This window comes from Amphiura filiformis, chromosome 2, assembly GCF_039555335.1.
Source record: "Amphiura filiformis chromosome 2, Afil_fr2py, whole genome shotgun sequence".
Taxonomy (NCBI): domain Eukaryota; kingdom Metazoa; phylum Echinodermata; class Ophiuroidea; order Amphilepidida; family Amphiuridae; genus Amphiura; species Amphiura filiformis.
The window spans coordinates 54,138,616-54,162,909 of NC_092629.1; the positions used below are offsets into that span (position 1 = coordinate 54,138,616).

The 24,294-nt window shown below is 36.3% G+C and overlaps 1 protein-coding gene and 1 long non-coding RNA gene across 2 annotated transcripts; both read left to right on the forward strand.

Moving 5' to 3' along the window:
* Nucleotides 1–202: 202 nt before the first annotated feature.
* On the forward strand, nt 203–9,758 carry LOC140146394 (uncharacterized). Its single transcript, XR_011858233.1, has 5 exons — nt 203–303; nt 4,374–4,459; nt 5,106–5,135; nt 5,667–5,773; nt 9,185–9,758. It is a non-coding gene; the product is annotated as an uncharacterized lncRNA (long non-coding RNA).
* A 1,810-nt stretch (nt 9,759–11,568) lies between these two features.
* On the forward strand, nt 11,569–23,260 carry LOC140171641 (uncharacterized). The gene is made up of 8 exons (XM_072194932.1): nt 11,569–11,704; nt 13,365–14,396; nt 15,458–15,602; nt 16,499–16,663; nt 19,276–19,390; nt 21,550–21,652; nt 21,769–21,878; nt 23,042–23,260. The coding sequence occupies exons 1-8, from the start codon at nt 11,569–11,571 to the stop codon at nt 23,258–23,260; spliced, it is 2,025 nt and encodes a 674-aa protein (XP_072051033.1).
* The last annotated feature ends 1,034 nt before the right edge of the window (nt 23,261–24,294 follow it).

A 24,294-nucleotide genomic window follows, 5' to 3' on the forward strand; every position in this document is an offset into this window, starting at 1 on the left:
TAATTTATAATACTGTCAGTATCTAAATTACAGAATCATGTTAATGTCGATCTGTGTCAGTCACGCACCATCAAAACGAGTCGTATAAGCCTTTTTATTGGTTGGTTTGCAACATTGTTGACATGCTCATAGAACTAGAAAAGGGGATTGGCTTAGCGCAGGCAGATGGAACCCGATAAGTATATGAACAGCTACCCGAGCAAGTAAATACCACAATAATAATTCTACTTCCAAATCAAGAAAGCTTAATCAGCACAGCACTACCCAGGATACCAGGACCAATTGTAGATCCAATTAAACCAGGTTAGTTTCATTTTGTTAAGTCTTTTCATTATGTAGTAGATAAAGGGTGAGAAGCAGACCATTATCAGAAATAATGGGCGTGTTGTTCATGACTGGTGAGATGTTAGTTGGTTTGAGGTTGAGACCCCGATAGGGGTCGAAACCTCAAACCAACTAACATTGAGCCAGTCATGAACAACACGCCCGTTATTTCTGGTAATGGTCTGTTTTGAACCCAGTCTGCCGCCTGGACAACCAATTCTTTAGAAATGCTTAGTCGCGCTAAAAGTCGATCGATACATGTAAAAATCAGCACAGTTCAGAGATACACCTTTTTGCTATGAAATTAATTTTCTCGGTCAAATATAAAGCAATATTTTTTTTTTCTTCAGTAATGTCAGTTAAAAACTTGGTGCTTGGATATACATTTTTTTAAAAATCCTGGTGTTAAAATTAAGCATCAAATTGTGTCTTTTAGTGTGATATTTTTGATTTTTATAGGCCTTGAATTCGCCTGCGAGCTTTTTACGGAATTCATGTTTTAGCGTCTCAAACTAACATAGTTTGCTAAAGAAAGATATTTCCCACCTCTGTAAAGCACATCGTGTGGGTCTATATGTTATAGTTTTGTCAGAATTTCCGTTTTTGTTTTACCCTTTTTCCATTCAGTCTCCGAAAATGTCAAACTAAGTAAAAGTAGGCAATGGTGAGTACTTTTATCTCGAGAGCAACCATCAGAAATAGTCGATATTTCCTTTGTTGTTATCCAGGTCAATTTTTCATTGAAAGCAAATTGCCCGACCAGCGATTAAATCCCCAATTGGGTGTTCTGGTTAAACATGATCAGTAGGAGCGCTATAGGTCTGGGAATTTCTTTGCTATATTGAAGTTCTGGCAACACTATAGCCATGCCGGTATTCATATTAAACCCAGGGATATCGATCCACAATGCTAGTACTAGCCTTTAGATTTCACGTGTTGATTTAGACATTTTTTCAGCCGACAGTGAAAGATGGTGAAATCAAAACGGAAATTCTGACAAAACTATGATATATAGCTCACGGTGATGTGCTTTAGAAAGTTGGGGAAAATCCTTCATTAGCGAACTATATTACTTTGAAAAGCTAAAAGGTTGATCCAAGAAAAAGCTCGCGGGCCGAGCTGAAGCCTAAAAAATCGAATATCTTACACTAAATGACTGAATTTCAGGCCTAAGTTTAACACCAGGATTTTAAAAAAAAATCAGTATCAAGCATTATAGTTTTTCCAGCCATTTACTGAAAAAATGAAAATTATTGCTTTTCATTTGGCTGAGAAAACAATTTTTACACTGAAAAGGTGTAACTCAAAATTTTTCTCATTTCAATACCAATTTCGATCGTTTGTATTGCCTCATTAAATGACTGAGTGAGCCTTGCAGAACAAAAGAATCGGTTGTGCAGGTAGCTGACTGAACCGTTTATCTTACATATACGGTGAGCAAAATTAAATTGTTTGCAACAAAATATGTATATATAATTGTTTAAAAATAAGTTTAATGCCAAACTTTACTTTCTTAAATTAAAAACACTAACACCTCAGACACCAGCATTATCAAATCAATAATAGTTATTGATCTCAATTTAAATCTGTATTTGAAGTGGTTTGGTAGGTTATTATTCCGCTGGAGTGTATTCACCCCGTGACCATTGTTATTCAAATGATTAATGAATAATGCAAAGAGTTGTCAACGTTTGTTCTACGGTTTCAACACCATGAAATTTATATCTTAGAAAAATGTGAGTAACCAAATATCTGAAACACCTAGTAACGTAGTGTCCAATGGTGCTCCCCATTATGGGTAGGTCACAGTAAGGCTTTGCACCCCAGCCTCTTGACTTGTAATGAGTACCGCAGGTTAGTTGCGAAGCTCCCCTGGTCGGGTAGTATCCCGGGGGTTCTTGCCTAGTAGCTAATTAGCATGGACCGTTGAGCGTTTTTGGGTTGGGCAAGGATAAAGACAGATTCCCTTCTAGAAACTAATGGCAAGTTTATATACATGTACTGAGTATACATTCAACGAAACGGTTACTTTTCATTTATGAGTATTACCTCGTTATGCTAATTAAATTTTAATTTGCATAAATTTAACTATGTTTATTAATTGAGCACCAGTGGTGTTATATAAAATATTACTGTTAATGTTATACGGACTACAGTAGCCCTCTATAATTTTTCTATTGCCATGTTACATTTGCATATAAATCGAGCTGTAAATGCATTTGTTTTGTAAGTCTACCTGAGACTAGTAACCAACTCAGATTCTACATGTATGTTGTGATCCTTTCCATATTTTTTCTAGAATGTCCATGGTATTCCTTTTGTTTAGCTCGCAACCCGAGACCGTTATCTTGACCTATTGTGTTGATAATGGTCTATGGGCAGCTAGCCACCTCCATTACTCTAGGTAATGGTTGGGGCAGCGAACCATAAACAAAAGAAATACAATGGATAATCTGTGAATAGAATAGGGCTATACGTATATTTTTAAATAATACTATCTTTTCTGTTTGTGCGTGTATGGTGAGTGTGGTGGTGTATGGGTGTTTTAGTAGTAGTAGTAGTAGTAGTAGTAGTAGTAGTAGTAGTAGTAGTAGTAGTAGTAGTAGTAGTAGTAGTAGTAGTAGTAGTAGTATCAGTGTTATTATTATTATTATTATTATTATTATTATTATTATTATTATTATTATTATTATTATTATTATTATTATTATTATTATTATTGTTATTATTATTATTATTACTACTATTACTATTATTACTTTACCGTAAAGCTAAAGAATTATGCAATTGCGTTAGATAACAAGCAGTTTTTATGGAAATACATGTTGCAGCATTTGTATTGAAAGGCCTGACAATTTGAAGCGGACAGCTCAAGCCAAATGTGTTTAGTACACTTCAGGCATGTCAAAACACTTTCAACCGTTTGTTACAAAGATTTGGTCACCGGACGTTATGTCTCTTCTTCTACTAAACATCAAAATGTTCTTTTTCAATAATATATTGATCTAGATAATGAAAATCGACTACCCGTAAATGCACGTTTTCTTAAACATAATTATAATATTGACATAAATACACTGTTCTCACGAAATTTAATATTTATTATTTAATATCACCGGGTTATATATCCACGAATAAAAGCAATGCTGAATGACTCCTTTTTGCTTGAACCGCACACAGGACTATAAAAAGTATGACGAAATCCTTTCTGACAGGCTGTGACATTTCATAATTTTTGACAACAAACAATACGATCTAAAATGTGTCGAAATTACTTGTTTTGGTTTTGGTCTAAATATTTAATGTCGGGTTAAATAAATACTTAAACACTTAAAAAATCGGATATTAACGTTTTACAATATTATTCTGTGAGAGCTGATTAGACATATCGAATTGCATTCTGAATACGATGAATGTCCTTCTGATATCCAATAATTTTGACAAATTTGATTAATTATTTAAATTATTAAAATTTGACATTTTTTAAATTTTTGATATTTAACAGTCCTCGAAGTAAACTTCATAAATCTAATGATATGTACTTAACGTGCATGTAGCTGAGACGAAAGCCGACGATCAATTGCAACATTTTGACCTTTCATATTGAAGATATACATTTATTCCCATTTATTTTTGGGGAAAATCCATATCTTCAATACGAATGGCCAGAATTTTCATATGATGGACGGCTTTTCCTGGCCGCTGCATAATACTTATATATCATTAGATTTATACAATTTACTTCGCTGACTGTTACATTAAAAAAAATATCAATTTTTAATCATTTCCAATATAAAAAAAAATGTGTATCTTCAAATATGAAAGGTCAATTGTTTGATGTCAGAATTAAGTACATTCCTCGTATTCAAAATGCAACTCGATATGCTTGATGTGCTCTCAGCCCCCACCTTCCCTCCCCACCTGTACAATGTTAAACCCTCATATACAATGTTAAATATCGTAAATATCATCCCCTTTGTGTATCTAAAACAGAAAAACAAACGAAAACATTCCCGGCGTAAAATGCAAATTTTTTATACCATTGCCAGGTTCAAGATGAAAACTGCTTTGTGTATCGCTCTGTTGATAGTGGCGGTAGTTTGTCACGTTCAAGCCACGAGACTGCGAGACACAGGTGAGTATCGAGTAGGCGCAGCCGCCGTGATGTAGTAGACAAAATATTTTCAAAAACCTATTCATCTGAAGGATCGTAAACTTTAGAGAGATTGCGATTTCCAAACGTAGCATCGAACGTACGTGGAATATATTCAAAACCACTCCCCTGTGACGGGATTTTGAATAGATTCCACGTACGTTCGATGCTACGTTTGGAAATCGAAATCTCTCTATTATCAGAAATCAGACCTTGGCACCTTTGTTAGTGTTATAGATGTGCTAGCACACGAAAGCCGTGTATAAAAGACAAATTAAGACAATTTACATTAATTTGTTGTTTCTCTACTTAGGTACAGAACTGAAGTTAGATACATGTATTTGAATGGATGTTAAAACTTAATCAATAATGCTGTTTTCTTTCCTTTTTTCCAAATGTTTCACTATCATTTCATAAAAAAGCTAATGACGATTTTAATGACGTACCCTTCAGGCAATTGATACAATATTGGGTCACTCCATATACAAAATTAACGAAATATTTTTTTAAAAATGGTGGTGGGGTTATCCTGTACGAATGAAGATGGGGGGTGGGGTGGGGTAGGTGGTTATTTATAAAAGGCCTGACCAACCTAACTGTGTGTTTTTCTTTTTTATCTCACTCAAAGAACTCAAGCAGGAGTATCAGCAAAGACAGAGTAAGTAGAATTTAAAAGATTGCGATATATTACGCCCTGTCAAGCAAATAGAAGTTTTTAAAACTTTATAAAGATAACGATAATGATATGATGTATTATAAATGCATTAAACAATCGGATTTTGTTCAGCCCTTTGTATCGTATTTACATATGTGTTAATATTTTGCACCCTAAACTTCCTCATTTTAGGGAAGAGAAAAAAAAATGGGATTTTTTTAATGCCTTTTTGGTCAAAAAAGGTCCAAATTTTGGAAAAAAAGGTCGACTTTTTCAAAATCAGCCCCCCCCCCAAAAAGAAAATCCTGGTTACGGGTCTGCTACATTTGACAAATATTGGGGCCCTAAGAGGTGTCAATTAGTTTAATCAACAAAGGACTTAGAAACAAACTCATATTGTTTTTGCATGTACAAAAATACAGTTATTAGTAATATCATTATCATCTTACAGGGGTATGAGGCAGAGTGGCCTTAATAATATTTTTATGACTATTCCCACGTAGTATCATCTTTTTATTGTTATTATTTTCTCAGCTTGTGTCGATGACAATCCAAACTGTAGTATGAGTGCAGGTCCTCAGCTGTGCGCTGATAACGGGTTTAGAGCACAGTGTCAAAAATCATGTGGAGCATGCTAAAAGGTAATATAATTAAAAGAAAAGATAGAGAAATTAAGAAATCGTCCGCATCACCATGCACCACCGTGGTCCCTCATGCAGTAAACAAAAATCATGAAAAATTTCGGTCAAAAACAGCTTTTTTGGGTGAAGTGGGTGGTGATGGTGGGGGGGGGGGGAGGGGGTAACAGCACATCGGCCTCGTCAAATTGCATTCAAAATACGAGGAATATCCTTTTGATATCACATAATTTAAAGTTCGCGATATAAACAAATTCATAACTTCATTATTAATCGCGATGAGTGCGATCCAATACCACGTGGTCCCTCATGCAGTAAAAAAAATCATGAACAATTTCGGTCAAAAATAGCTTTTTTGGGTGAAGTGGGTGGTGATGGTGGGGGGGGGGGCGGTGGGTAACAGCACATCGGCCTCGTCAAATTGCATTCAAAATACGAGGAATATCCTTTTGATATCACATAATTTAAAGTTCGCGATATAAACAAATTCATAACTTCATTATTAATCGCGATGAGTGCGATCCAATACCACGTTTTGTTATTTGTAAAAACGCGAACGAAAATCGAGGTCATTAATATCTCCAAATTGACCGCAAAATGCGTAATTGTTTAAAATTAAATATTAGTAACCTCCGCGAGCGCCGTATTATGCTCGCGCGCTGTTTGCCGTATTTGAATTGCCCGCTACCATTTCTGCACAGATTGTGATACGCACTTCTATTATTGGTCGTCCTATTTTAGCCTGTTTTAGATGTAAAAATAATCTATTGAGCAAAATCTTGTGTTATTTTGTAAAGTGAAGAGATCAAAGTGACGGTTATGAATGAGGTAATATGTCGGGCATTGTGAAATATCTAAACATTTTACTTTGGACCTCGGAATATCTCTCGTGGCTACGCTCCTCGGGATATTCCTCGGTTACAAAGGCAAATTGTTTAGATTTTTCACAATGCCCTCCAAATAACCGATGCGCAGTTATTGGCCTCTAATTCATAACCTCATTAATATTATACGCGATGTGTTTAATCCAATCACAGATAATAACTTTTAAATACGCGGACTCAAATGCAGGTCGTAAAATAAGTGTAATGACCACGTCTCGTGACGTGGCTAAAAATACGGTTAACAATGACCGCGCCGCGTGACGTGTTATGCATTCGAACAATTTACGCGCCCACTGTCCTCCGTATTTGGACATCGCATGATTGCCCACTAGTGTGATTGGTCGTTAGCGGTATTTCCTTCATTTCCTCGGTTCCAAAGCACAATTTTTAGATTCACAATACCCTCAAAACAACTGACCCGCAGTCATTAACCTCTAATTTTGTCGGCGAATTATTAAAAATCGTTATGTTTGTAATTTAATAACTCTCGGAGTCCTTTTAGCAGACAATGATGAGTGAGGGAGTGAGCGAGTGAGTTTATTATGCTGCCGTATCACTATGAGCGTGTTTATAGTGGGAGCAGATGTGCGGTACATTGCGGTATAATTTCTATCCGGTCAGAAATTCTCCCACTATAAACACTAGCAGTATAATGTATGTACGGTACATCGATATCCTTCTCAACCGAAGGATATTGTAGCGAGATATTTGCACTATAAACACACCAGTATAAATTCTGTGCGGTATTACCGGAAGTAGGAGCTTCTTCATGATGCGTAGGATGCGCGCAGGACATTCAGAACGATTCTCACCCCAACAGTTGAATATATGAATACAAAAGCCACCCAAGTCCATACTTTGGCCAAATTGAGTTAAGCATGGGAAAGTGTTGCTATACATAGGCCTGTCATATGTATGAAAGAACAACTCAAATTCATCCTCTGTATCTATTGAGCATGTGAAAAATAGCATGTATGAAAGAATCAACCCAAGTCCATGATTTGAGTCTTGTAACACATTGATTGAAATCCAGTATGTATAAAAGTCCACTTGTAACACATTCATTGCTGGGGTGTGACTTTTGAAAAAATAATGGGTTTAATCAAGGAAAGTGTGTGGTTTATATTACATGGCAGAATGCTTATCAACATTATACATAACTGTGTGCTTTATTTTGTATTATCTTACTAGTGGTAATCTCATTCCAACATTATTGTCTTTATATATGATTCAAAAAACCACCCAAGTCCAGAATTTAAAATGAACCCCGCGAAGTCCCTGAAATGCTAATCGTCATACCTAATACAGTTTAACCCACCCATTTGCATGTACAACTTACCATATTGACCAAGTAAATCTAACTGAAGGAATTAAAATGATACACTGGTTTTTTTCTCAAAATCACTTCCCATGGACTTGGGTGGGTTTTGGATTCATGTATTCAGTTATCAAAACAGAAGCTACATGTTCACCGCCATGATCATATTGTTGAATGGGCTGTTTATAGCTCGCGCCACCATATTTACACATTCCCCGTGTGACCTCGGGGTCATTGAAAATGTACGATAATGTTAATTGGTATATAATTTGTGCGGTAACTGTGTCTCACTATAAACAGCAAGAGTATCGGTATATATACAAGGATTATCGTATACGGTATACTCAAAATGCGGTATATTCACTATAAACACGCTCTATGTTTTTCTTTATGTATAAATAAACTCTGAATAGATCTTTATGCGATGCGTCGTACATCGTACAGGTCTGTATGTGATAGACATACTAACGGATGGATAAAAGTAGCTTACATTGTTGAATAGCGCTATATGTGTAACACAAAATTAAAAAGACACAGCAAATAATACCAAAATGCAACGTTTTATATCGCATTACTTAGAAAGAATTGAAACCTGTATGTTGGTAGATTTGAAGAGCTCCAAAACATATTGATACACGCCATTTCCTAATTAATGGCTGCACCCATGTTACTTAGGCAATAGAAACAAATTTGTTCGATCTTTCTATCGACCATCGATGTTTAGTCGATCCTTATTATTTATGAAATCAATTAATTAACTATTGTTAATTATGATAACAGATGAATCTTAGTATGTTTTGATATTGACCAATATAGATTTAGCATTAATTCTCATTAATTAGTTGCTAGTTCATTTAAAACAAGCATCGAAGCAGCATCGACGGTCGATCCAAAGTTCGAACAAATTTGGTTCTGGTGCCTTATGGTGAATTTAGAATTTAGAATTTTGATCAAATAGCGTTCCTACCTGTAAAAACAAAAAAAAACAAAAACAAAAAAAAACACACACGCACAAATTTGGCCGGTGTCAGAGGTCATTCACGCAATTTCAAATGTTCTTGATTTCCTGTCTCTAGCGGCTAATTGTGTAAGGCCTACCCATATGGTTCTTTTAACCCCTTGGCCGGAATACCGGAGTACAAACATACACATAGTCCAGTTAAAAATATTACAACATAGATTTTTATTCAAAAACAATTTTTTTATTTTCAGCATTACAGCTACAAGACTCGTTGCTGTCCAGGTCGACCAGCACTTTTTTGAGCAACACCGTAATACACGACGACTTGGGTTGGGTTCTCTAATAACGACAGTTTATAAAATATGGTGCTGTTGTTAACTCATTATTATTTTACTTCTAAGCCATAGCTAAAACTAAATATGTAATTTAGTCCGCAGTTTGTTGTCCAGGAGCACAATGATAAAAAACATGAATGACGCAAGCCCGGCAATGCTGAGGCCGCTGACTTCCATAATAAAGACTTGCAACTAATAGAGTTCTAATTATAGAAGAGCCCCGCAGGTCAATAAATAGCATTGTGGTCCTTGACACAAGTTGCGGATGGTATCAGGTTTCTATAAAACTGCACCCGATAAGATTACTATAGCACATTTAATCCATCGTGGGACGTTTTCCCAACAAACTCGGTCTTGGACACAACTGCGCAGTCTCAGTTGACGAATGAGGGCAGCAGTCTAATGCATATGCATGATCGCCAGGTAGACTGGATTTGTTTGAAAAACGTTCATAGATGGCTTTAATTTGCTATAGTATATGTATTGCGCTTATACTAATGAAAATATGATTCGTGTAATATTACTTTGTCGAAAAAACGACACATCGACAAATATAATATTAATGATTGGTATGATAAGTTCCAATATATTGAAAATAAAATATAACTAATATAAAAACATCAATGAGCAAGTAGTGCAAGCCTACTTATTGCGTGTGATTGTCTTTTTTTTACCCCATACCCGGGCATCAGTGACATAATCAGTGTATTTTCAGAGAAGTAGGGGGGGGGGGGGGCGAGAAGGGAATCAAAGCAGGCCTTTTAAATTGCAAAATATTACGTCGGTCAATATCCTACAAGAGCGGCCCCTCTTGGTAACGTCAGCAGGGCCAACATTTGTACCTGTTTCCATGGGCAAGCACCGACCCCGAATCAGCGTACATAATTATGTGAAGTCCAGATCAAAGTGTTACGAGCCGCAATGACTCAAGGCCAAAGTCATCATTTAACCAAATCCACTCCAATGCACAACAACAATACACTGTTTGATTAAGTAAACAATATCTAAGTCTTTAATTGAAAGCAAAATATGATATGTACATGCCAACAAATGCAATATATTATATATATTTGTATCCACCATTATAACGAATTAGCCTCATGATGCATAATGGTTAAAAGGATGTTTATTTAAGAACCAAGCTTTTTATAAATCCCACACTCAATAGTCACATTCTGTGAAAAAATGAGCTGACTCGCTACTACCGTTTGATTTTTATGAGTCCGTTTGCTGATTTACCCAATTTCATTATTTGTCCACGAGCTACCATGTATTTTGAATGAGAGCACACAATGCACGATAAAAGCACCAGCTCTGAAACTGACTTTAACTTAAATAAGGTTGATTTTTGCGTTACTTTATTTTTTTTTCTGTTCAAACAAACTTTCTAACATTACTTTAAGACCTTCATACCTCACTCGACCCCAACTCCAGTTTTTTAACCCCAATATGTCCAACTTACTGGATATTTTGTAATTAATTACTCCACTTCAATTTGCACGCATTTCATTTTGACAATTGAAAAACCCGCCAACAAAATTTGTATGTTTTTGATAGAGAATAAACATCTTTAAAGTAAAGGGAAAATGAAAATAACAACAAAATAATGTTTCTTCTCCTTAAACAAGACCAAGGACAATAACACTTTGGGTGCTCCATTTTATTTCAATGCCAATGAGGTTAAGAAAATGGCAGTTGTCCAAATCTACCTTATACAGAGTGGGCTGACATTCAAATTTTAGATGTCTCTTGGACAGACATTAAAATTGGGTATCGCTATAAAATGTGTCATAAAAACAATACAGTAAATGCTAAATCCTTGATTTTTTCACACATGATCACTAATGGACATGTTATGTATAAAATGTTTTAAAACCTAAAAGGTTCAACTCGGTTCTTAAATAAAAATGGATTATTTTCTCTATTGCACTTTTTTTGACACACCCTGTATAAACAATTTGCCTCAATCAATGTGGTTTTGTAAGAAAATCTTTAACCAGAAAAGTCCAAAGGCGTAGAAATTCAACAAAGTAAGTAATAAGTATAATGAAGGTGGTATATAGTGAAGCCGCGTGAATAGAAAAGTAAAGTCTCGGTCAAGTACGTTACGGTCAACAGTTCACTATCTATTGTTCACAGGTGGGATGGTAATTTATATTTCACAATTGTGTGAAAAGCAGGTAAAACCCAATATGCAAGCTTTAAAAAATATGTACGAATCATTATTTATATTACTGCACTGATATACCAGCAACTATAACTTTAAACGTATACCAGGTATTGTAAGCTTAATGCTTAAAATGGGGAAACTCAATGTTATATTCAGTGTTTATGGCATCGTTGCGTTCACTTTTGCTGTTGGGTTACTTTCAACTCTAATTCAACGCATCAGTGGAAATTTGGAATCTGGCGACATGTATAGGAATATGATTGCAGGTAAGTTGATCTCTTATTACGTATTTAGTACGGTGTGTAGGGCAGACAGCACTCGAGACAGCAAACAAATGTAAAAATTATTTCGCCCTGCATATCCTAAACAAAAATTTCATAATTAGAATTAGCAGTCAATGGCTGTATCATTTTAGCTCGGATTTCAGACCTCATTCGTTGAAATTGATCAAGGAACAAATGGACGGTGATCCAAAATCTCAAGGAAGATGCAAATTCCAAAGTAGCATATCGTCAGCCTGCTACGCTTTTTGCCCAAGTCAGTTTTTGTAATTTTGAGAACAAAGTACAAAATATGGTTCAAGTATGCATTTAAACATATTTATTCACCAATCTTTGCACAAGAACAAATGATAATAATACAAATGAAAGGGAACAACCGAAAATAATTAGAGTGATTACGCAACTGATGCATGCTTGAACCACATGTTCTCAAAGTTACAAAAAATGACTTGGGTAATTGGCGTAGCAGGCTGACGATATGGCTCGACTGGATGCCCAGTCGATTTGTACACAAAGCGTTCTCGAACAAGAGAACTAGCACCGTGCTTTCCATTGATGAGGTATTATTGGCTGTTGGTGTTAATTGTGACATATTGTATCTTTGTTTAGATTATACAGGGGTGGACATAACTGGTACCTTAATTGTTGTTGTCCATTCTTTTTGAAAAAAAAAAAGCTTTAATAAAGTCAGTTGTCTTGACTTAGATACTTACAGTCAATTTAGAATGAAATGCAATAAGTGACACTACAAACTAGTTACCCGATTTTAAGTACAAACATTCATTTTGGGCGGCCGTTTGGGAAATATCCAAGATCAAGGCGGTCATATCAGAAACCATAATTAGACAACAAAATCATTGAAATGGACAATTGTAACCGTATTAGTTGATTGGTTCAGTCTACCAAAAATTGCCAATACTTTGAACATGTTGAAGAGGGCTTCCTAAGACAAATTTGTTCAGTATCCGTCAGGTATGTCAAAACACAATGGAGCCTTAATGATTTTGGTTACGATAGAACATTATGCAAATAAAAACAAAACAGCTAATGTAAATGAACCACTATAAGCACCACCACCATCGTATCATAGTCTATGACGACTATGTCACGATCGAGATCAAAACGCGAAGAACTACTCCTTTTTTCACGGCATCTATATTCGCTATCGTAGTCCGACGTCACTTCCTGCCGAGGTCACACCTACTTCCGTAGTGATGGAGCAACCGGTTGCATGACGACGCTATCTACGCTGTACACGTCGATGTTCTGCTGTTTGAAAATCAAGATTTAGCCATTTCTTATGGGTTTCACTGCCTAGTAAGTTTATGTTTTCCTTCTGAAATCATGAAGTGGTTTCAGGTCTTAAATATGACTGGTAATTTAGAAATTAGATATATAAATTCCATACATTGATATCGCCATTGCGGTTCTCACGAAAGCGTGATCCAGTCGCTATGGTAACGCTCCGGGGTCACCAATATGACGTCATGTCTACGATAGCGAATTCTCATGCAGCATCCACCCTGGTAAACAAACACATGATTGTGTCTGATGGAGTATTTTGGTGGGACCGTGGAGGAGTGTTGTGTAAATTACCGTTGCGTTTGGATGTACGCTAAAGTTTCCGATTTGTTTTTACCTCCAGGAATTCTATCTCTGCTATGTTTCCTATTATCCTTCGTATTCTTCCACATTGCATCACTCCGTATCTCGGCATCTCACAACGTTCTGTCAGCATTGATTGTGTACATCATCGTGTACTCACAGTGTTTGATATGTACCAGAATTGAAAAACATTTAATATCTGCTTGGCAAAACCCTCGACAAACCCAGGAACATCTTCTACACAAGCTACTAAATCAAAACAAAGATACAGAATACGGAAAGAGGTACGACTTCAATACCATTTCTTCAATAGAAGCATTCCGCAAAGCACACCCTTTGACAAAATATGATCATTATAGTGACTATATAGACAGAATGTCTAAGGAAGAAATTAATGTGTTGTTGAAGAAGAAACCACCTCGATATGGTCTAACCTCAGGGACAACAGGAAAAGGGAAAATTATACCAATATCACAGGAGGTGGATAAACAGCTACTTGACGGAATTGTATATGGCATGACATCTTTATGGAGGAGTGTGTTTCCACAGCGTAGTTTGCTTCAAAAGGGTATGTACCTTTATACAGAGCCTACTCCGCGAGCCACCCCTGACGGGACATCGTTAGGGCCCTTATCGCGCATGAGTAACATCCGCAAATACCTCATCTCATTGATTTATTCTATGCCGCGGATTTGTCTTGAAATGAAAAACCAAACTGTGGCTAATTACGTTCAAATAGTGTTCGTTTTGAAAGACAGGAATCTAGGTTATATCGCTGGTGTGTTCACATCACGTTTGTTTTCAGCCATTCGACAGCTGGAAAAAGACTGGCCACAAATGGTGCAAGATATAACCAGAGGAAGGTTAAATCCCGCTTTGGATCTTGATAATGATACCAGGGAAGCACTGGATAAGTTGATGGAGCCAGATCAGAAGCGAGCCGATGAGTTGAGGCGGGAGTTTGAGAAAGGGTTCCAGGGTATTCTGAGACGAATTTGGCCTCATGCGTATTATATCTGGTCAATAGATATGACAGGATATCGGAGTATTCTGGAAGAGGGATATGCAAGAGGTATGTATGAAACACATTATGATGCGTCAATCAGAACTGTTTTGTGCAATTGATTTCAATTTACATGCACAATGTTACCTTTTTGCTCATAACTCCATAACTGTAAATCGTAGATAGGTCAAACTATGCTTTTTCTGAATATTTATGACTAGAGGAACACATTGCTTGTATTTTTAACCAAGTCCGAGCAATTTTGAACTTGACCTCTTTTTTGAACTTGACCTCAATTTTGAACTTGACCTCTGTGTAAAAGTTCAAAGACCTTTTCCCACCAAATAAGGGTGCTGTTGAAATGCCCCCATAGCCTATAATGATAAGCGCTATAAGTACTGTATCTCTGCCAAATGCGGCAAATTTAACATGATTTTAACGATTGTTACGGACTTTTTTGGACTATTTACTTTGACCTTGAAATCATAAAAAGGAAATTCCTAAAATTCCTAAAACCAGAACACATTATTAGGCGTATATACGTTGACAAAAATAAAATCAATCTTAAAGTGTTGCCGCATTTTTTAAAGAAAGAAGTTCTTTTTTGGGGGGGTATAGTGTATGTAATTGAAAATAAGGAGTTATTGACAAAGAGCGTAAACGGGATTTTTTGTTTTTCTATATCCGCTACCGTGTGATAGAAGTGTGATAGAAGACAGTGAGGTCTAATATTTTGAGTCCACCGCGGTAAAATATTAAAACAGTAAATATTATTTTTATAACTATTAACTATTTTATTGACCAAAACGTATTGTAAAATAAAGAATCCCGTTAACTTTTACGTCTTTACTGCAAGCGCATGAGAGTGTTACGTTCTATGTCTTACGCAAAATAACGTGCTATATACGCTCACATCTACAGGCGTGTTACGCGTTATCAATACTCATGATGGTCTACAGCCTGATCGACGACCCTAAATCGTGCTATTGTCCAATCAGATTATGTGTCTACGTCTACGATTTAACCACTCCTACTGAATAATAATGAGCTTTAGATAATATCAGTACATATGTATCGTCGTAAAGTTTACGAAGGCCACATAACAGATTCACTACTATTTATTCGTACAGGGTTGCCTATATACAATGGAATGTATGGATCCACAGAAGCCCCAAATATTGCTCTGGAATTCAACAATTTTAACACCGGTGGCTCGTCTAGATATAATTTCGTTCTCACCAGTGCAGTTTATGAATTCATTCTTGAAGAACATATGTAAGTAACAACTAAACGCCTACCAAAAAGTAATTACTCCCTTTGTTACAATATAACTCAAAATCTCTACATCAAATTTAAAAACCGAAATAGCAAAAACAAACCCAGGTTAATTCTGCAAATTTTGATACCACATTTGTATGGATAGCACAAAGTTTGTAGCCATGGTGACCCTTTGAATGAAAAAGATGCATTTAAAAAACTTGCACTAAAAAGCTATTCAAGTCAGTGTACCATTACATTCTCTATGAGACTGTTCTGTTCAATAATGACCCGTGTTGACCAGTGATGACCAGACACCAGTGGCGTAGCTGCCGGGGGATTGGTACAGGGGCCGGCAAAACTGCCTATTTGGGCCCCGCCCCCTAGTGCAAGGAAAAAGAGGAAAAGGGATGGAGAAAGAGGAAAAAAAGAGAGGAGAGAGAGGAAGAGAGGGAGAGGAGGGGCAGAGAGATGGGGAATCCATACGATATGCAATACCATACTATTATTATCAATAAGCCTGGCAAAAAATTGTCTATTAGGGCCCCTGCCACCCCCCCCCCCCAAGTGCAGGGAAATTTGGTGGATTTGGGCCCCGTCCCATACAGGCTGGAAAAAATCCCAGCTACGCCGCTCCCAGACACTCTAGCCAGAAGAGCAACATGGGTTTAGGAGCATCTTTAGAATGGTTCTTTTTCATTCAAAGGGTCACCAATTTTGGGCTATTAAGACAAATTAATTAATATTAGTTACGTTAGCTTTAAGATACGGAGATCAAACTTAGCAAACACTTACATGAATACAAATAATATCAAGAAAAATTACATCACTTTGTTGTACTATCGCAATATGGGGTTCATGTTCTACATACATCCAATGGATACATTCAATGTTTATCTTTACTTGTGTTTCAGTGATCAAGAGCAGCCTGCTTCTTTTTTCATTGATGAAGTTGAAGTGGGGAAGAGATATGAACTGGTTATTACCAGTTGGAATGGGTTGTGTCGCTTCCGTTTTGGTGACGTCATCAAGGTTGTTGACTTCCATTACAACAGTCCAGTGATTGAATTTCAGTACAGGTAATTACACTGGCACAGTGTCATCGCCCCGATATCTTCATGGCAGAAATCGCCATGGTAGGTTGAATCCACCGCCACGCATGGCCATTTTGTATCGACCTGTTTAATAGTTTTGAGTCGTATAATGGGCCGAAGGACATCTGACCAAGGCTACTGAAAATAGCCTCGATTAGGCCGGTGACTGACCTCGCTGTGTGTGAGTCGAGCATGGTACGCCATAGGTCACATGCTTTTAGACTAACTCCACGATTGGCATATACACTGCGCTATATAATTCGGCACATATAAATCAGAATTATTGTCAGTTTTTGACTAAAGACGCAAGCTTCTTTCTCAAGACGCAAGCTAACGACTATCATATCTGTTCAAAATATATATTCAAGTGCAAGGAACCATATCTGGTTTCTTTATACGATATCATTAACGGGAGATATTAATCATTTTCTACCCCGGTATCCAAAGATTTTCGTCTCATACCAAACTCGTGCATAGTACATTCACGTGTATCGATCCCGGGTATTGATTTTAGTATCTCTGCTGACAAATTAATTATTCGCCAGGCGATGTCGGTGTGACTGGTTCTATTCTGGACATATCGCATTCCGTTCGGCAAGTTTGTGTATTTATTCAAGCAGCTTATTCAATCGGGTATGGTGAAGTCGAATCTGTGTTGTCTGCCAAGCAGTATTTTGAGGCTCACGGCGGTATTCCTCATCGATCGGGCCAAGTGTTTTTAAAACTTGATTTTAATGCTAATTATCGCATATTCTGAGGAATCCTGATTACCTTTTTAAATAGCCAAGTGGGACGGTTTTCGATGAAATATTTTTTTTCTGTAAACACTGAAGCATCTTATGTATAAAGGAATATATGAATATTAACTGCACAACATATATAACGACTCGTGATATCCAATTGTATTACAGTTGGTGTCGTTTAATAGAAGGCAGAGAATTTTATATATTTCAATTTTACGCCAAAATATTTTCTGAATTTATTAAAAATGAATGCCGAAAAGATTATGAAAAATCTATGTAAAATTATATATGTCCCCACTAAAGATCACTGCATCGTATTTATGGGAATCTAATCTTTTAATATCTGAAAGAAACTTTGGGGACCTATATGGACTTTTATTATAAATTGCAAAACTCCAGACCGCCTTACAAAAAAAATGATAGGCTGACTATCTACCTTGCAAACCAACGCGATGAGCAACCTCAGCACAGAGCACGCGCACGAATTCAAAATCGATTATGTATTGTGTATGTATCATTCATATGCCTCTCGTATTTTCTGTATGCGCTTGAGAATTCAATAATATTACAAGATAATAGTGGTATTTCTATTCTCAATGTTGGAGTCGCCAATAGGGTATATGTTTAAAATTCAATTTGGCTACCAGTAATGGAACAACCCAAAAGTTCGATGAAGCCCTATAAACGAAAGTCCTTTTGTTAGGGAGGGAGGGAGTTTCAAAAAGTCCGATTACGTTTGTAAAGAAATAGTTTAAACATCGGTCAAAGTTGATCTTTTTTTAAGGATTTGATGTTCGTATTTTCTGTAGTACGATATTGACATTTTACAGTGGTTGCTTCAAAATGATTTCAAATAAATATAGAGTGCAGTACTCACAACCTGCAACTTGTAAGTTCAGTTTTTAAAGCAGCTGTACCGCACTTTGATTTTTTTTTTTATTTGAAGTCCTCATTTTTATGAAGAAAAATATTTCAAAGTAAAATAGAATTATTGTTTCTTAAACGTGATCAATATCCTAGCAATGTCGCACCCCTCCACAACCCCGTCGACCGTATCGATGGCCCTGTGCCCAATGAATACGGGTTGGAATTTTCGATATTTGACACTTATGTTAGAGGGGCAAGGGGTTAGCCTTTTAACGAAAGGACTTTCGTTTATAGGGTTTCATCGAACTTTTGGGTTGTTCCCTAAGTCATGTGGTCCGGTGGATTAGCGCGCTGGATTTGAGTTTTCTGTATGTAGCAGTGGCGGGGGTTGAGGCCCGCCTCTGCCGAACTGAAATTCCATTTTTTTTTTTTTTCATATTAGGGAAATGGGACTGGGCGAATTTATGTATGACGTAGAGAGGAGTGTTTGAGGCCGTAAACCTCAAAAAGAATCCCTGAAATGATCGTACAAGGAGCAAATATCATAATCTTATTTTAATAACACTGTTAAACATGACAAGACACAAGAGCAGCTTGCACTTTATGCGATGTCTGATTAGTAGGTACACAGCAAAGATCAGCAATATTCAATACCGTAAAAACTCGATAGTAAGCATATGTGCTTACTATCGAGCGCTTTTGAAAACATGAACATGTTCCAAAGTCCGGCGCTTAAACCGAGGTAATGGGGCTGAGACACAAATTGGTTAGTTTACTTATCGTATGTGTATCGATGATTTGTTCAAAACCCTTTACACTTTTTTGGATGCGGCTCTTTGTATGTTTGCATGTTTTAAAATCGCTCGATAGTAAGCACATATGCTAGCTATCGAGTTTTTACGTAGTTATTCATGACCCACACCCCTACACACACACACATATCTACACTTAAGTTAATGACCTTAGTTGCTCTGATTTTTTTTCAAGAACCGGATTAGTGTTGAATCTACGAGGAGAGAAAGTGGATTCCATTACCTTACACAACGTCATCACAGAGGTGATCTCTCATTGGCCGAAAGTATCCCTAGTTGACTACACATGCGCACAAAAGTAGTACGCTCAAAGGAGGTAATTTCACAATTCCAAAATTTAATGGTTTACAAATGGATAAGTATCAATAAGTAAATAAGGGAGCTTTAGTTAATGTAAATATCAACTGTGTCCTTCCTCATGTTGACATGTCTGCTTACGTCTAATGCCGCGCCTCATGAAGTCATTTCTTTTTATACTTTATTTGGCATGCGTCATTCGCCATTTTTATTTCTTATCCTCGCATATATTGTTATGAACTTAAATTGTATCTCGTATTGTCTTACGCCCTGCTAGGGTTAAGGATGTTAGAGGCCGCCTCGTTTCTTCGGTATTTCATTTCACTTAAGGGGGTACTACACCCCTGTGGTAAATTTGTGACTATTTTCGTATTTTTCAAAAACTAATAACACACTGGTAACAAAAGTTATGTATATTATTGGGGCAAGGAATCCAATTACTACATTGAAATTTCAGTGACTCAAGACAAGCGGTTCAGTATTTGTGACCGTACAGCATTTAATAGCCGTAAATGTCACTCAATTGTATTGAAATACATGAATATGACCTTTCATGCCCATTTTACACTGTAACTCAGAATACAATTGAGGACATTTACGGCTCATTCGTGCTGTATGGTCACATATATGATAGGAAATGAGGTATATCCTAGCGGTACCTCATTTCTTATCATAAATAACGAACTGTTTGTCTTGGGTCACTGAAATTTCAGTGTAGTAACTGGATTCCTTGCCCCAATAATATACATAACTTTTGTTACCAGTGTGTTATTATTTTTTGAGAAAAGTGCAAAAATAGTCACAAATTTATCGAAGGGTGTAGTACCCCCTTAAAATAAGTAACGCCATAGGGATTACACGGCGACCGAGGTGGCGTAAGGTTAACGTTAGGTTGGGGTATTGTGTTTTGCATGTTTTCCATAGTGACGTATAGTTTTGTGCTTTTTGTTTTCAGTTTGGCAGCAATATTATCAATCAATCAATCAATCTTTATTTTCATCAATCTCATTACAAACATTATAGCATTATTATATACAATTATTGTGTATTAACAAGATTTGATGAAGGTAGGTACATCACAAAGCCGAGGCCTGATAACGATGTACCACCTTTTAATTAACAAATAATTATAATTTAATCAAAACAACGAATATACACATAAACATAAATAAATAAACAAAGAACCCATCTTAATTTACCATAATACAATTTTAAGCAAACAAATATTTTAGCAGTAGTATAGTATCAAGTAGTATAGTGAATAACATAGAGTCAGCACAATATGAATTATAAGAACCCATCTTAATTTACCGTAATACAATTTCAAGCAAACAAATATTTTAGTAGTAGTATAGTATCAAGTAGTATAGTGAATAACATAGAGTCAGCACAATATGAATTATAAGAACCCATTTTAATTTACCATAATACAATGTTAAGTAGGCAAATATTATAGCAGTAGTGTAGTATCAAATAGTATAGTGAATAACATAGATTCAGCACAATATGAATTGTGACATTATTTGTTATCTTTTAGATACCTTAACATACTATTTTTGAATTCATTTACCAGTTTAGCTTCTTTAATTTCACTTGGCAAACTATTCCACAGCCTAGGACCAAGTGTTAAAACATCAGTGACTTTATGGATGTCAGTTCGATAATTCTCTTTCTTTCTGGTATTATAATTGTGAATAGACTTCATGTTTATGAACAAGTTGTCAAATGAACTTGGTAATAGACCCTTATGATATTTGTACATAAATATACCCAGTTCTTTATTATACAGTTGGCATATATTAAGTATTATGTATTTATTTCTTTTCAAAAATATATAAAACTAAAATCTATTTAGTTTACTACATAAATTTCACATCATTTACAAACTATAATGAATTTCTGATTTACACAACTCGATTTTAAATTGGCATTTCTTCAAACCCGATTTTCTCGAAAAGTTGTTTATTCGCGGCGCCCCACTATACCCCACTATGGAATACAGACGACGAAATTAGTGACGTTTTTGATGGATTTTTGCATTACTTTGTAGAAAGACACAGAACAATATAGGCCTACATGACATGCAGCCATTTTCCATTTTTTTTATTTCACTGTAACCCGAAAGCTATTCCAATAAATGTACGATCTGAAGTTTAATGTGAAGGAGGAAGATGAGGAAGAGGAGGAAGAGGGGGAGGAGGAAGTGGAGGTGGTGGTGGTCAATGAGAGGAAGGAGGAGGGAAGAAAAGATCTATGTATCAAAATGATGAAAATATAACAATAAGCCTTTTGACTACCACACAAGTATCAGATATTATACTTTGCATTGTCAATACATTGAGACAATTTATGATATTATTGATCTCAACAGGTGGGGAGGGTATCGATCCATATTATTTGATTTTTATCGAAATTGATCAGGAAGAAAGCGACACATCACAAGAAGAAAATGTCGGCATCAGTAGACAGGAACTAGACATGGTGAGCAATTGTATCAAAGTTTAGTTTAGTTAATAGTTTACTTTAATTTAGTCAAGTAAGGCCATTGGTACAAATAGTGATGTAACAGGATTATTTACCCTATCAATGGGTTTACCCTATTTTTGAATGCATTGCCCCAGACTAAGCAGGACGCAGCGAGTACCACTGTATAAAACAAAGAAACTAATCTTACAGGTGCGAGTGATAAGCATGATGTGAACATTCTATAGACTTGTGATCTAGGTCTTTATACCGGTTGTTTGAAAATCTTTGTGCAAAATTTAAAGGAACACGTTAGCCTCTAGTGCAGGGCAGTACATTAAAAAATAGTGTAAATCCATTGCTATGATAATTGATCCTGTTACATCACTATAATAGTGTCGCCCATGAAAGGCCATTTTTAAACTGATTTCACAAAGTATGCTGTGATGCTTGATCATGAGCCAAAATAGTACAAAATCCCACCAATATCAGAAACAACAAACAATGCACACAAAATAAGTTCTTTGCCAGCTATATAGACTGAGCTCAAAAAGAAACTTAAAATTTTTCACAAACTGTACATCACAAGTTCATATTTTGAAATCCTGTCCACCAAAATTAACTAAATTTGCATACATAATTACTTCAATACTACACACAAAACACATGTCAGTAACCAAGCAGTTGTCCAACTTTCACAACAGCAAAACGCACTGACAAAGAACAGCTTCCTGGACCACTTTCACAGCCCAATATTTGGCAACCAGCACAAGAACTCAGTGAGAATGTATACAATATCCTTGCGATGATGAAACGGTTCTGCGTTCTGCTTTTATTTTCACGCACTTTCTTTAACAAACAGGTCTTGTTCCACACTATTCCACTTACTATCTTATCATCTGTGCAAGGATCTTGTACTCATTCTCACAGATTTGCTGGGTGTCAATTGTTAGGCTGTGCATGTGGTTCAAGGAATCTGTTCCACGTCAGTGCATTTTACTGCTGTGTCAGTTGGATAACTGCTTGGTTACTGACATGTGTTTAGAGTATAAAGTGTTGAAGTAAACCTATGTGTAATTTTGGTTCATTTTGATGGACAGTATTTTAAGATATGACCTTGTGAAAAAGTATCAGTTTCTTTTATTCTCGAAGGAGATTTTAATCAATGATATTGTTTTCAGGTTGATGAAGTTCTCTGCAAGTCATCATTTACGTACAACTCATTCAGAGAAAAGGGTGAAATAGCTGCACCACGTGTGTACCTCGTGAAGCCGGGATCATTTGGTGATTTACAACAACACATCATCAATAACAGTACGGCTACGGTTAACCAATTTAAGAACCCACGGAAGCTCCGCTCACCAGAATTGGTGGAAATGATGTTGAATCGAGCTTTATAATATAGAAACAATTTTAACTATGATAAATCAGGCATATAATGTTTAACTTAGTCCAATAGCGCTGGTACCCTGAACATTTGCATTGCACTTTCATTTGTTATTTAAATTAATTTATGAAAAACGAGAAATGCAAATGTTAATTATTATGTTTGACAAAACATACCGTAAAGAAACGATAGTTAGCACATCGTCGTTGGGTAGGAAAACCTCCTATATGTTTGTGGCCCCTGAAGATTTTTAAAACAAAACTGCCAACCAGTTACATAGGAGGTTTTGCTTTAAGCATGTTCAGGGGCCAATGACTCATGTGAGGTTTTTACTGCCCAACGACGACATGTGCTTACTATCGAGCGCTTTTATAACATGCAAACACAAAGGTGCACAGGGTTTTGAGCAAATCATCGATACACATTGTTATATGTTATATACGACCAAGTAAACCTGCAAATGTGTGACTCTTCCCCATTAGCTCAGTTGGTAAGGCGCCGGACTTTGGTACTATTTCATGTTTCCAACAGCGCTCGATAGTAAGCACATATGGTAAGCATCGACTTTTTACGGTATGTAATTCTGGTTATTATATCTAGACATGCTCCTTTTAAGATTTATGTCGTCGGTTTTTGCAGGAAACAAAATACAGATTGGCTCAGGACAGATGTCGTATTCCTCTATTATGATATAATAACATTGATATAATTACATTGTGACAACATCAAACATTTTCGTCTGAGAATAGGGTTCCTGGCAGAATTCAGAGCAGCTGTATTCTTCGATGCCGTATCAATATCTCATAAAAACTATAGAGAGTGTGTTTATATTTCCTGCATGAAAGCTTGGGTCCACGTCTATTTATACTGCTTTAGATTCGTTTTTTGACAATAATTATTTTAATTTACTCGTATACCAAGGATATACCAACCTGTTATCAAACTTATTTTGTGATTGGCACTTACATCTCAGGTATCTCAAGCGCGGTTGTTTGATGGCATGTTAAACTGAGTAATTTGTAAGAAAAGTTGAACAATGATGGCGCT

Bases quoted from the DNA above. Each gene is read 5' to 3' on its own strand.
- LOC140171641 (XM_072194932.1), top strand. From the start codon at position 11,569: ATGGGGAAACTCAATGTTATATTCAGTGTTTATGGCATCGTTGCGTTC. The intron at 19,391-21,549 runs GCACAAAAGTAG...TACGATCTGAAG, and splicing joins CCCTAGTTGACTACACATGC to TTTAATGTGAAGGAGGAAGA. The intron at 21,879-23,041 runs GTGAGCAATTGT...TATTGTTTTCAG, and splicing joins GTAGACAGGAACTAGACATG to GTTGATGAAGTTCTCTGCAA.